At 41.3% G+C, this 14,187-nt stretch overlaps 2 protein-coding genes across 3 annotated transcripts in view; both read right to left on the minus strand.

Moving 5' to 3' along the window:
- Positions 1–112: 112 nt before the first annotated feature.
- Positions 113–8,394, minus strand: LOC128691172 (uncharacterized). Of its 2 annotated transcripts, none has more exons than XM_053780018.2 (5): positions 7,614–8,394; positions 7,074–7,273; positions 4,735–4,798; positions 804–1,190; positions 113–546 (listed from the first exon to the last, which is right to left on the minus strand). In XM_053780018.2, exons 1-5 carry the CDS (start codon positions 7,663–7,665, stop codon positions 425–427), a joined length of 825 nt encoding a protein of 274 aa, XP_053635993.1. In that variant the 5' UTR covers positions 7,666–8,394; the 3' UTR covers positions 113–424. The 2 variants fall into 2 exon arrangements, with proteins under 2 accessions (XP_053635993.1, XP_069945308.1); XM_070089207.1 differs by having other exon boundaries at positions 4,669–4,798; positions 7,614–8,392.
- A 360-nt stretch (positions 8,395–8,754) lies between these two features.
- LOC128691009 (uncharacterized) overlaps positions 8,755–14,187 on the minus strand; it is a 14,043-nt gene continuing 8,610 nt past the window's right edge. The window contains exons 3-5 of the mRNA XM_070089206.1: positions 14,158–14,187; positions 13,420–13,698; positions 8,755–9,358 (exon numbers count right to left, since the gene is read on the minus strand). The exon at positions 14,158–14,187 is cut by the window's right edge and continues 100 nt beyond it. Of these exons, the coding sequence (XP_069945307.1) occupies positions 8,985–9,358; positions 13,420–13,698; positions 14,158–14,187 (683 nt within the window). The 3' untranslated portion in view covers positions 8,755–8,984. The remainder of the gene's footprint in view (positions 9,359–13,419; positions 13,699–14,157) is intronic.

The raw sequence follows: 14,187 nt of genomic DNA on the forward strand, positions 1-14,187 counted from the left end.
TCTTCCATTCCCCTTGGGCGCTGTCTGACCCTTAAGAATTTTAGCTTCCCCATGAATATAATAATAATGATAACAATAATGATGATGATAATAATAATAATAATAATAATAATAATAATAATAATAATAATAATAATAATAATAATAACTACCATCCTGTTGTTCAGTTACTATTTATGTCTGAACTACAGCCTAGTACCATAGAACTTCATAAAGGAATAAAGATGGGAATGTCAGAAAGAGAAAGAGAGAGAGAGAGAGAGAGAGAGAGAGAGAGAGAGAGAGAGAGAGAGAGAGAGAGAGAGAGAGAGAGAGAGAGAGAGAGAGAGAGAGAGACAGAGACAGAGAGAGAGAGAGAGAGAAGTGGAGGGAAAGGTCTATACAGAGCGAAAAGTCGTCTAATACATTTCGTCAAACTGCCTTATTATTCCTTCTGAGGGAAGTCTCTCTTCTGGCGTTTCTTTCCCTTTCGTCCGAAGGAGATATTTTCTTGTTCAGAAAGTGGGACAGTCACCACGTCGAGGGAATATTCAGCTTCTGGCGAGCCTGAAATTAAAAGTATTTACTGTGGAGCTTTCCTAGACAGAATGAAGATAACTTGTTTTAGAACATAGACACAGTGAGGAATGGCACAGACTGGTTCAGATATACACAGGCTGGTAAAGTAGGGCAACACAATGTTTTAGATGGAGAATCACATATATTGGTAGAGAATGACTTCAGCTGGTAGAGCAAGACGCTTATTGGTAGATAATGACACGGACCGGAAGACACACGCGAAAATAGAGAACCTCTCAACTTACCTGGATACAGTTTTTGGTGAGTCCTTCTGCAGCACATACAGATAGTGAGGAGGAGCGAGATAAGACCAAACACTACACACAGGGCCACCAGCGCTACCTGCGTTGGACACCGACAGGGACCTCTCATTGTCTGGGTACACGTCGCCAGGTATGCTGCTCCTGGCTTAATAACCTCGCCGTCAAGGAACCCTGGAGCATTGCTAGTGGCATCTATGCATTCAGGAGTACACTCGGGAACCTCAGTGGCTTCTGGGAGGCTCGGGGAGGGAGAAATTTCTCTTGGGTAGATGTTAAAGACGTTAGAGGAGCCGGAGGAATTCTTGAAGACGTTATCTACTGCTTCAGTTTCCAATAATTCCTGTATTGAACATGTCGGAGGTAGGATGGCTGAAAGTTGAAAGACTTTTATCGATAACTTCATCTGAAGGAACTGTATATAAATGTTAATCTAAATGATGTTTATATTAGGTATATACAGAAGTAATTGCTCACACAAGCACACGCACACATACACACACACACACACACACACACACACACAGACACACACACACAGACACACACACACACACACACACACACACACACACACACACACACACACAGGAGGAAGGGCAAACACACCCCACAGAATCTCCCACCAAAAGACTCCAACCGCGACATTCCCAACGCAACTGAGCAACCTATACTACAACCCACTCACTGTTCCCTCTGCCACCAACCCCCATATCAAAAACCTCACCCCAACAGTTGTCCCTTATGGGCATTCTGACCCCACCCCCATCATCACAAACCCCACCTACACCACAGCCCCATATAGGCCCCCACCAAGGCTCTCGCTCCCCCAACCCCAATATTCTTGCATGACCACAATGATAGAAAAGAAACTGAAAGTTTGGTACAGAAACGCGGATGGAATAATGAATAAACATGAGGAGTGGAACGAAAGAATCAGTGAAAAATCCCCAGACATCATAGCAGTCACAGAAACAAAACTCGCTGAGACAATAACAGACACAATCTTCCCAACGGGATATCAGATCCTGAGGAAAGATAGAAGGAGTAGAGGGGGAGCAGGGGTTGCACTGCTCATAAAACACCGATGGGGATTTGAGGAAATGGAAGGCATGGACATGATTGGAGAAAGAGACTACATTGTAGGTACAATTCAGTCCGGAGAACATAAAGTAGTCATTGGAGTGATGTATAACCCACCACAGAACTGCAGGAGGCCAAGAGAGGAGTACGAAGAAAACAACAGGGTGATGGTGGACACACTGGCTGAGGTGGCAAGAAGAGCTCACTCGAGCAGAGCAAAGTTACTGGTAATGGGCGATTTCAACCACAGGGAGATCGACTGGGAAAACCTGGAGCCACATGGGGGTCCCGAAACATGGAGAGCCAAGATGATGAATGTGGTACTTGAAAACCTCATGCATCAACATGTCAGGGACACAACCAGAGAGAGAGGGGAGGATGAGCCAGCAAGACTGGATCTTGTGTTCACCCTGAGCAGTTCAGACATTGAGGACACCACTTACGAGAGGCCCCTTGGAGCTAGCGATCACGTGGTTCTGAGTTTTGATTATATAGTAGAGTTACAAGTGGAGAAGGTAACAGGAACTGAAGGGAACAGGCCAAACTATAAAAGGGGGGACTACACAGGTATGAGAAACTTCCTGCAGGAGGTTCAGTGGGACAGAGAAATGGTAGGAAAATCAGTAAACGAGATGATGGAATATGTGGCAACAAAGTGCAAGGAGGCAGAGGAAAGGTTTGTTCCCAAGGGAAACAGAAATAATAGGAAGACCAAAACGAGTCCTTGGTTTACCCGAAGGTGTAGGGAGGCAAAAACTAAGTGCAACAGAGAATGGAAAAGGTACAGGAGGCATAGGACCCAGGAAAACAAGGAGATTAGTAGAAGAGCCAGAAACGAGTATGCACAGATAAGGAGGGAGGCCCAGCGACAGTATGAAAACGACATAGCATCGAAAGTCAAATCTGACCCGAAACTGCTGTATAGCCACATTAGGAGGAAGACAACAGTCAAGGACCAGGTGATAAGGCTGAGGAAAGAAGGTGGAGAACTCACAAGAAACGATCAAGAGGTATGTGAGGAGCTCAACACGAGATTTAAGGAAGTATTTACAGTAGAGACAGGAAGGACTCTGGGGGGACAGACCAGATGGGGACACCAGCAAGGAATACACCAACAAGTGTTGGACGACATACATACAGATGAGGAGGAGGTGAAGAAACTGCTAAGGGACATTGATACCTCAAAGGCAATGGGACCGGACATCTCCCCGTGGGTCCTTAGAGAGGGAGCAGATATGTTGTGCGTGCCACTTACCACAATCTTCAACACGTCCCTGGAAACTGGGCAACTACCTGAAGTATGGAGGACGGCAAATGTAGTTCCCATTTTTAAAAAAGGAGACAGAAAAGAGGCACTAAACTATAGACCTGTGTCATTGACGTGTATAGTATGCAAAATTATGGAGAAGATTATCAGGAGGAGAGTGGTGGAGCACCTGGAACGGAACAAGAGTATAAATGCCAACCAGCACGGATTCACGGAAGGCAAATCCTGTGTCACAAACCTTCTGGAGTTTTATGATAAAATAACAGAAGTAAGACACGAGAGAGAGGGGTGGGTTGATTGCATCTTCTTGGACTGCAAGAAGGCCTTTGACACAGTTCCTCACAAGAGATTAGTGCAGAAGCTAGAGCATCAGGCGCATATAACAGGAAGGGCACTGCAATGGATCAGAGAATACCTGACAGGGAGGCAACAACGAGTCATGGTACGTAATGATGTATCACAGTGGGCACCTGTGACGAGCGGGGTCCCACAGGGGTCGGTCCTAGGACCAGTGCTATTTTTGGTATATGTGAACGACATGACGGAAGGGTTAGACTCAGAAGTGTCCCTGTTTGCAGATGATGTGAAGTTAATGAGGAGAATTAAATCTGATGAGGACCAGGCAGGACTTCAAAGAGACCTGGACAGACTGGACACCTGGTCCAGCAAATGGCTTCTCGAATTTAATCCTGCCAAATGCAAAGTCATGAAGATAGGGGAAGGGCACAGAAGACCACAGACAGAGTATAGGCTAGGTGGCCAAAGACTGCAAACCTCACTCAAGGAGAAAGATCTTGGGGTGAGCATAACACCGAGCATGTCTCCGGAAGCACACATCAATCAGATAACTGCTGCAGCATATGGGCGCCTGGCAAACCTGAGAACAGCATTCCGATACCTTAGTAAGGAATCGTTCAAGACACTGTACACCGTGTATGTCAGGCCCATACTGGAGTATGCAGCACCTGTTTGGAACCCGCACTTGATAAAGCACGTCAAAAAACTAGAGAAAGTACAAAGGTTTGCCACAAGGTTAGTTCCAGAGCTAAGGGGAATGTCCTATGAAGAAAGATTAAGGGAAATCGGCCTGACGACACTGGAGGACAGGAGGGTCAGGGGAGACATGATAACGACATATAAAATACTGCGTGGAATAGACAAGGTAGACAAAAACAGGATGTTCCAGGGAGGGGACACAGAAACAAGAGGCCACAATTGGAAGTTGAAGACACAAATGAGTCAGAGAGATATTAGGAAGTATTTCTTCAGTCATAGAGTTGTAAGGCATTGGAATAGCCTAGAAAATGACGTAGTGGAGGCAGGAACCATACACAGTTTTAAGACGAGGTTTGATAAAGCTCATGGAGCGGGGAGAGAGAGGGCCCAGTAGCAACCGGTGAAGAGGCGGGGCCTGGAGCTAAGACTCGACCCCTGCAACCACAAATAGGTGAGTACAGATAGGTGAGTACACACACCAAACAACTCTTCAGGAGGACTCACGACACAGTTCAGCAGTGACACACACACGCCACAAGACAGATTTCACACTGCTGAGGATGAGCGTACGATTGTAAGGTGACCCCAGGTCGAAGTCCAGACACAGTACTCCAACGTAGATCATAGTGACAGACTGTACGAGATGTACAAAAGAAATTATTATTATTATTATTATTGTTATTATTATTATTATTATTATTATTATTATTATTATTATTATTATTATTATTATTATTATTATTATTATTATTATTATTATTATTATTATCATTATTATTATTATTATTATATGTATATGTATATGTCGTGCCGAATAGGCAGAACTTGCGATCTTGGCTTAAATAGCAACGCTCATCTTGCCGTATTCAAATTCAAATTCAAATTCAAAGTTTATTCTCTATAAAGATTACAATGTTGAATTTACAGAATTTGGTTGTTGTGTGGTTTACATGTAGTTAAATAATGATTACAGAGTATACCACTAGAACGCCTAGCATGGCTAGGCATTTCGGGCAGACTTAGTTTAATTCTTTATTTTAAAATATTACAAATTATGAGGTAAGTTGGTATTATGGCTAAGTGACTAAATACTAGTTTGTGAGTTTAGCAATGTGAATGCTTTTGTTTTGGCACAGTACATAGTTTCAGTATTGGAGTATCATAGGATTCATTATTTTAAGATTGAGATTAATATTTCTGTTTATGGTCAAATGGGTGAGTGAGTGTAAGTGTGAACCACCAGGTGGTATTCGTGTAGTTAGTTGATGGGGTTTATCAGGGAGATAAGATGTTTTCTAATGGTAGTTTTGAGGGTGATGAATGTGTCTGCAGTTCTAGAGTTCTCAGGTAGGGTGTTCCAGATTTTAGGGCCTTTGACATACATTGAATTTTTGTAAAGGTTTAGTCGGACATGGGGAATGTCGTAGAGATGTTTGTGTCTGGTGTTATGCCTGTGGGTTCTGTCACAACTATCAAGAAAGCGTTTTAGGTCAAGGTTGATATTGGAGTTTAAGGTCCTGTAGATGTAGATTGCACAGTAGTAAGTGTGGATGTACTGAACAGGGAGTAAGTTTAGATCTATGAAGAGTGGGGGGGTGTGTTGCCAGGGATGGGATTTAGTGATTATTCTTACTGCAGCTTTTTGTTGGGTTATTATTGGCTTTAGGTGTGTTGCTGCAGTTGATCCCCAAGCACAAATAGCATAGGTGAGGTAAGGATAAATAAGTGAGTGGTATAGTGTGAGAAGGGCATTTTGCGGCACGTAGTATCGTATCTTGGAGAGGATCCCAACTGTTTTGGATACTTTTTTGGTTATGTGTTGGATATGGGTGCTGAAATTCAGGTTGTTGTCAAGGTACAGGCCTAGGAATTTGCCCTCATTATGTCTGGTAATTAGAGTGTTGTCGATCTTAATGTTAATTTGTGCATCTCCTGCTCTGCTACCAAACATAATATAGTAGGTTTTGTCAGTTTATTGGCTGTCATCCAAGTCGATAGTTTGATCAGCTCCTCGTTAACAATGGTGTTGAGGGTGGCAAGATTAGGGTGAGAGATGACATAAGTAGTGTCGTCAGCAAAGAGAATGGGTTTCAGGTGTTGGGATACGTTTGGAAGATCATTGATGTATATGAGGAAGAGCAGGGGACCAAGGACACTTCCCTGCGGAACTCCAGTATCAAGTGGCCGTGTTGCTGATGCTGTGTCTTTAATGGTAACATACTGATACCTATTAGTAAGGTAAGATTTAAAATAAACAAGCGCATGGCCTCTTATACCGTAATGGTCAAGTTTGTGGAGTAGGATGTCGTGGTCTACTGTGTCAAAAGCTTTTCTTAGGTCAATAAAAATTCCTAGTGGATATTCCTTATTTTCCAATGCTGTGTAAAGCAGATCTAGCATTTTTATGATTGCATCATTAATGCTTTTATTTTTTTTGTATAGGACAAGTGAAAATTTGTGTATGCAATAATTTCGCCAAAATCATTCTGAACCTAACGAAAAAAATATACATATTTCACTGTGTTTGTTTAGTATTAAATTATTGCAAACAAATCTAAAATATATTTAGTTGAGTTAGGCTAAAATAAATTGTTCCTGCTATAATAAGGTTAGGTAAGTTTTCTAAGTTCCTTTTGGTGCAAAATTATGAATTTGTACATCAACATTAATGAAAAAAAAATATATCTTTAAACGTATAAGAGAAAATTTTAGAAAGGACTTAATTTAATTGACCAGTTTTACATATTCGGCATGACATATATATATATATATATATATATATATATATATATATATATATATATATATATATATATATATATATATATATATATATATATATATATATATATATATATATATATATACATGCATATGTATATGCTAAACAATGATCACAAATTTCTTACAGTGTGCGTAAAGATGAGGTGAAGTTTGTTTTTTTCTTCTATAACTTCTTGAGTGATAACTTGGGTGTCTGGACTGGTGCCTTTTCCCTTTATAGTAAACCAAGTGTTGGCGTCCGAGGTACACGCCATCAGGGTGACTATCTCGTTGTCAGGAAGTTCCATCACCACCTCCGTGTGATCTGAGGTGATGATGGACGCACCTGAGAGGGACGAGGAGGTCATTAGGACAGGTGGGTCGCATCTTAAGGTGGGCGGTTCCTGAGCAAGATTTTTTGGGGGGTCTAGTGGGATTTATCCCTTTTTTTAGATTGTTTTGTAAAATATCGACTAAAATATCGGCTAATGCTTACTTACTGACGTACATACTTAAGTATTTCTGAGGGATGGAAACCACAACTGTGGCTGCAGCATTTTATTGATAACCTGGTGTCTTGACAACAGTATAGAGTACACACATAACCCACACACAGAAGATTGAAACTTACGACGACGTTTCGGTCCTACTTGGACCATTATAGGACGTACAGAAATGTGTCTTACCTGTTGTGAGGACGTAAGTATATATCACATATAGTATTGGTAACACTGTCATCCTTATGCTGTTCTCTCTCACGATCTTCTTATATATTCTTATATATTCTTGCTTTTATTCTTCACTCTCAAGATCTCCTTATATATTCTTACATATTCTTGCTTTTATTCCTCCTATCATTCTTCTTGTTTAAATTTTCCGATTCATTTTGCTTTTTTGGAGCAAATTAGTTGGAGAATTAAAATTCTTTTTTATAACTATTACTGGTGTTTCTAAATATAATAGTAATAGTATCTTCTGCAGCAGCAACAGCAGTCAGAGCAGCAGCAGCTGCATCACTTGTAGTAACAGCAACAACTGCAGAAGTAATAGCAGCAGTTATAGTAGCAGAAGCAGGAGTGTCAGTATAGCAGTAACATCAGATCAGATGTAGAACCAGCAGCAGCAACAGCAGTTGTAGCGCAGAAACAACAGATGCAGGAGCAGCAGACGCAGCAGCAGTTGCAGTAGCAGCAATTGCAGGGGTACTAAATAGTAATACGAAAAACATCTGAGTAACATAAGCTTATGGTGAAACATCCTGTCAACCAGAGATACACACACAGGAAGTCACATATACACATACACACACATATGTATATATATTTTTTTTATTATTATCACACTGGCCGATTCCCACCAAGGCAGGGTGGCCCGAAAAAGAAAAACTTTCACCATCATTCACTTCATCACTGTCTTGCCAGAAGGGTGCTTTACACTACAGTTTTTAAACTGCAACATTAACACCCCTCCTTCAGAGTGCAGGCACTGTTCTTCCCATATATATATATATATATATATATATATATATATATATATATATATATATATATATATATATATATATATATATATATATATATATATATATATATATATATATATATATATATATATATATATATATATATATATATATATATATATATATATATATATATATATATATATATATATATATATATATATATATATGCAAAACAACCACTCTGAAAGAATAGAGAAATTCCAAGCGCTTTCGTGACTACTCACATTATCAAGGAACTATATATATATATATATATATATATATATATATTTATATATATATAATAAAAAAACTAGCTAGAATGCTTCAATTTATATTTCATGGTAAAGTGTTTATATTCTCTATAACCGCTGTTACTGTTATTATTTTATAGCTTCGTAAAGATTATTGATTTGTTATATTCGGCGGGCAGGTTGCGATCAACGAGGTAGAGAGAGAGAGAGAGAGAGAGAGAGAGAGAGAGAGAGAGAGAGAGAGAGAGAGAAAGCGAGGGAGCACGCAGGATAGTGGACGTCACTGCAAGACAGCCCTGTTAAAGACTGTTCTCACTGCTGTGTACAGAACTTCTTTTGAAGTACATCGCTTCTCTTTCGCGGTGGCTAGAGTTCTGTGTTCCACGCTCCTTATCTCCTCTTCCCGTTGGGTTGTAATAACCTTTTAAGATTCCCTGGAGGCTGTGATCTTCCATTTCTGCTCCTGCGTTAACGTAGGCTGCTCCACCTTCGCTTCCGTGGCTGAAGACATCTGTAGCTCCGTGGCTGAAGACATCTGTGGCTCCGTGTCTGTCTTTGCTCCTTCCTGAGTCATTCCCTTCATACGTTGCCTGGGCGCCTCGCTCCACTCCTGGTAAGTAATCCTGTTGGCAGGATCTTCTTGGCGCAGTAGAAACAGACGTCCCGACCCCGCCTGCAGGATATATAAGGATATGATGAAATGATATTTAGAATATTACCTGGAGTTTACCTGGAGAGAGTTCCGGGGGTGAACGCCCCCGCGGCCCGGTCTGTGACCAGGCCTCCTTAGGTCAGTGTCCCAGGATGCGACCCACACCAGTCGACTAACACCCAGGTTCCCATTTTACTGATGGGGAACATAGACAACAGGTGGAAAGAAACACGTCCAATGTTTCTACTCTGGCTGGGAATCGAACCCAGGCCCTCACCGTGTGAAGCGAGAGCGTTAACCACCAGGCCACCAGAAATAAATTAGAATAAACGGGGAAAAGGACAGGTGGATAGAGACGACCAAGAAAGTAATAAGAGGAGTGTAGGTACACAAGTAATGCGTTTATGCCTTTTTCCAGTATCAGTAGAGTACATGATGCTGTAAGAACAGCCGCAGTGTCCAGCTACGTACTTTATGACAGTTAGACAGTGCGAAGAAGAGTCGTGTGTGACCACCTTATTCTCTTTGATAATTGCATCGTGGGAACACACGCAGTGTGTTGCTACCTTTTGTATGTGATAATTACAACGTGGGAAGACCCGCAGTGTGCGGTTAACCCCAGTAGACGATAGATACAATAGATGAGGTATGTGAAGAACGTGGATCCATCTGACACTAAACTAGAAAATCAAGTAAAGGAAATATTCAGTCTAAAAATAATTGAAATAAAGACGATGTTCAGTGTAAGAAGACAAGATGTTCAACGAGAGTGGTGGCAAATAAAGAAGGGACGCAGGTTTAAGAAGGACAGATGTGCAGCAAGAGTGTCGTTAAATCTGTAGAGACTAAAGAATTATCTCACATAATTTTAAATAATTTAATGAAATCTCGCAGACAGATATTCCCATAAATAGTAACTGATTCTCAGTTACTAATTATTGCAGTCTATATCTCAACAAAACCTGGAGTACAGGAGAATGGGATAAATGATAAAGTAATTCAAGTACTTTAATAACTATTAATAAAAGCTAATAAGGCTCAAAAATAATTTGAGGACATTTTAAATAAGATCTCTAATAAGTTATTAAGTTCTTTAAATAAGTAAGGATCTCTAATAATTTACTTATGAATTGTAGGTACTGACTTTCAACATACTTTAAGGTCCCACTCTCACCTGTGTCTGGTAGTTCATTATCTCACCTGTGTCTGGTAGTTCATTATCTGACTTGTGTCTGGTAGTTCATTATCTCACCTGTGTCTGGTAGTTCATTATCTCACCTGTGTCTGGTAGTTCATTATCTCACCTGTGTCTGGTAGTTCATTATCTGACTTGTGTCTGGTAGTTCATTATCTCACCTGTGTCTGGTAGTTCATTATCTCACCTGTGTCTGGTAGTTCATTATCTCACCTGTGTCTGGTAGTTCATTATCTCACCTGTGTCTGGTAGTTCATTATCTCACCTGTGTCTGGTAGTTCATTATCTCACCTGTGTCTGGTAGTTCATTATCTCACCTGTGTCTGGTAGTTCATTATCTCACCTGTGTCTGGTAGTTCATTATCTCACCTGTGTCTGGTAGTTCATTATCTCACCTGTGTCTGGTAGTTCATTATCTCACCTGTGTCTGGTAGTTCATTATCTCACCTGTGTCTGGTAGTTCATTATCTGACTTGTGTCTGGTAGTTCATTATCTCACCTGTGTCTGGTAGTTCATTATCTCACCTGTGTCTGGTAGTTCATTATCTCACCTGTGTCTGGTAGTTCATTATCTCACCTGTGTCTGGTAGTTCATTATCTCACCTGCGTCTGGTAGTTCATTATTTCACCAGTGTCTGGTAGTTCATTATCTCACCTGTGTCTGGTAGTTCATTATCTCACCTGTGTCTGGTAGTTCATTATCTCACCTGTGTCTGGTAGTTCATTATCTCACCTGTGTCTGGTAGTTCATTATCTCACCTGTGTCTGGTAGTTCATTATCTCACCTGTGTCTGGTAGTTCATTATCTCACCTGTGTCTGGTAGTTCATTATCTCACCTGTGTCTGGTAGTTCATTATCTGTGTCTGGTAGTTCATTATCTCACCTGTGTCTGGTAGTTCATTATCTCACATTATCTCACCTGTGTCTGGTAGTTCATTATCTCACCTGTGTCTGGTAGTTCATTATCTCACCTGTGTCTGGTAGTTCATTATCTCACCTGTGTCTGGTAGTTCATTATCTCACTTGTGTCTGTGTCATTATCTCACCTGTGTAGTTCATTATCTCACCTGTGTCTGGTTCAGTTCATTCATTATCTCACCTGTGTCTGGTAGTTCATTATCTCACCTGTGTCTGTCATTATTTCACTTGGTAGTTCATTATCTCACCTGTGTCTGGTAGTTCATTATCTCACCTGTGTCTGGTAGTTCATTATCTCACCTGTGTCTGGTAGTTCATTATCTGACTGTGTGTCATGTGTCTGGCAGTTCATTATCTCACCTGTGTCTGGTAGTTCATTATCTCACCTGTGTCTGGTAGTTCATTATCTCACCTGTGTCTGGTAGTTCATTATCTCACCTGTGTCTGGTAGTTCATTATCTCACCTGCGTCTGGTAGTTCATTATTTCACCAGTGTCTGGTAGTTCATTATCTCACCTGTGTCTGGTAGTTCATTATCTCACCTGTGTCTGGTAGTTCATTATCTCACCTGTGTCTGGTAGTTCATTATCTCACCTGTGTCTGGCAGTTCATTATCTCACCTGTGTCTGGTAGTTCATTATCTCACCTGTGTCTGGTAGTTCATTATCTCACCTGTCTCTGGTAGTTCATTATCTCACCTGTGTCTGGTAGTTCATTATCTCACCTGTGTCTGGTAGTTCATTATCTCACCTGTGTCTGGTAGTTCATTATCTCACCTGTGTCTGGTAGTTCATTATCTCACTTGTGTCTGGTAGTTCATTATCTCACCTGTGTCTGGTAGTTCATTATCTCACCTGTGTCTGGCAGTTCATTATCTCACCTGTGTCTGGTAGTTCATTATCTCACCTGTGTCTGGTAGTTCATTATCTCACCTGTGTCTGGTAGTTCATTATCTCACTTGTGTCTGGTAGTTCATTATCTCACCTGTGTCTGGTAGTTCATTATCTCACCTGTGTCTGGTAGTTCATTTTCTCACCTGTGTCTGGCAGTTCATTATCTCACTTGTGTCTGGTAGTTCATTATCTCACCTGTGTCTGGTAGTTCATTATCTCACTTGTGTCTGGTAGTTCATTATCTCACCTGTGTCTGGTAGTTCATTATCTCACCTGTGTCTGGTAGTTCATTATCTCACCTGTGTCTGGTAGTTCATTATCTCACCTGTGTCTGGTAGTTCATTATCTCACCTGTGTCTGGTAGTTCATTATCTCACCTGTGTCTGGTAGTTCATTATCTCACTTGTGTCTGGTAGTTCATTATCTCACCTGTGTCTGGTAGTTCATTATCTCACCTGTGTCTGGTAGTTCATTATCTCACCTGTGTCTGGTAGTTCATTATCTCACCTGTGTCTGGTAGTTCATTATCTCACCTGTGTCTGGTAGTTCATTATCTCACCTGTGTCTGGCAGTTCATTATCTCACCTGTTCTGGTAGTTCATTATCTCACCTTGTGTCTGGTAGTTCATTATCTCACCTGTGTCTGGTAGTTCATTATCTCCCTGTGTCTGGTATTCCATTATCTCACCTGTGTCTGGTAGTTCATTATCTCACCTGTGTCTGGTGTTCATTATCTCACCTGTGTCTGGTAGTTCCATTATCTCACCTGTGTCTGGTCGTTCATTATCTCACCTGTGTCTGGTAGTTCATTATCTCACCTGTGTCTGGTAGTTCATTATCTCACCTGCGTCTGGTAGTTCATTATCTCACCTGTTCTGGTAGTTCATTATCTCACCTGTGTCTGGTGTTCATTATCTACCTGTGTCTGGTAGTTCATTATCTCACCTGTGTCTGGTAGTTCATTATCTCACCTGTGTCTGGTAGTTCATTATCTCACCTGTGTCTGGTAGTTCATTATCTCACCTGTGTCTGGTAGTTCATTATCTCACCTGTGTCTGGTAGTTCATTATCTCACCTGTGTCTGGTAGTTCGTTGAAGAATTTACTGTTTTTTCTCAGCATACAAACATACACAGTGAGAGTGATTGTGGTAAGTGCAAACAAGCCACACAGCACAGCCAGATTGGTGGTGGAGGTGGTGGTGGTGGTAATGGTGGTGGTGGTGGTGGTGTTGGTGGTGGTTGGTGCTACCAGGAGTGAGGTTCTCCCACTGGCGGTGATGCTAGTGGTGGTGGTGGTGAGACATGGCGTTGGTGGTGGTGGTGGTGGTGGTGGTAGTAAGAATGGTGGTAGCTCTGTTCACAAGGGTAAAAAAAACTAATTAGTTAAATGAATAGTTAAGGAATAAATATGTATTTAAATCAATTACAGTAGTAAAATGCTGGGGATGTTGTTATTATAACAACATGTAAATGTTCGTGTGATGGTTGACACACACACACACACACACACAAACACACACACACACACACACACACACACACAATCACACACAATCACACACACACACACACACACACACACACACACACACACATAAACACGCACACACACACACGCACACACACACGTTAGGAAGTGGAACACTCTGGAGAGTGATATAGAGACGTTACGATTAAAGCACTTGGATCAGGGAGAGAGTGGACCTAGCAGCGACCAGCGAAGAGGCGGGGCCAGGAACTGTGGATCGACCACCCCCTGAAACCACAAATAGCTGAGTACGAACGGGTGAGTAAATACACACACGGACTCACCACAAGAGTAAGAGCAAAAGACCCAGTGCA

The sequence above is a fragment of the Cherax quadricarinatus genome, chromosome 27 (genome assembly GCF_038502225.1).
Source record: "Cherax quadricarinatus isolate ZL_2023a chromosome 27, ASM3850222v1, whole genome shotgun sequence".
Taxonomy (NCBI): Eukaryota; Metazoa; Arthropoda; class Malacostraca; order Decapoda; family Parastacidae; genus Cherax; species Cherax quadricarinatus.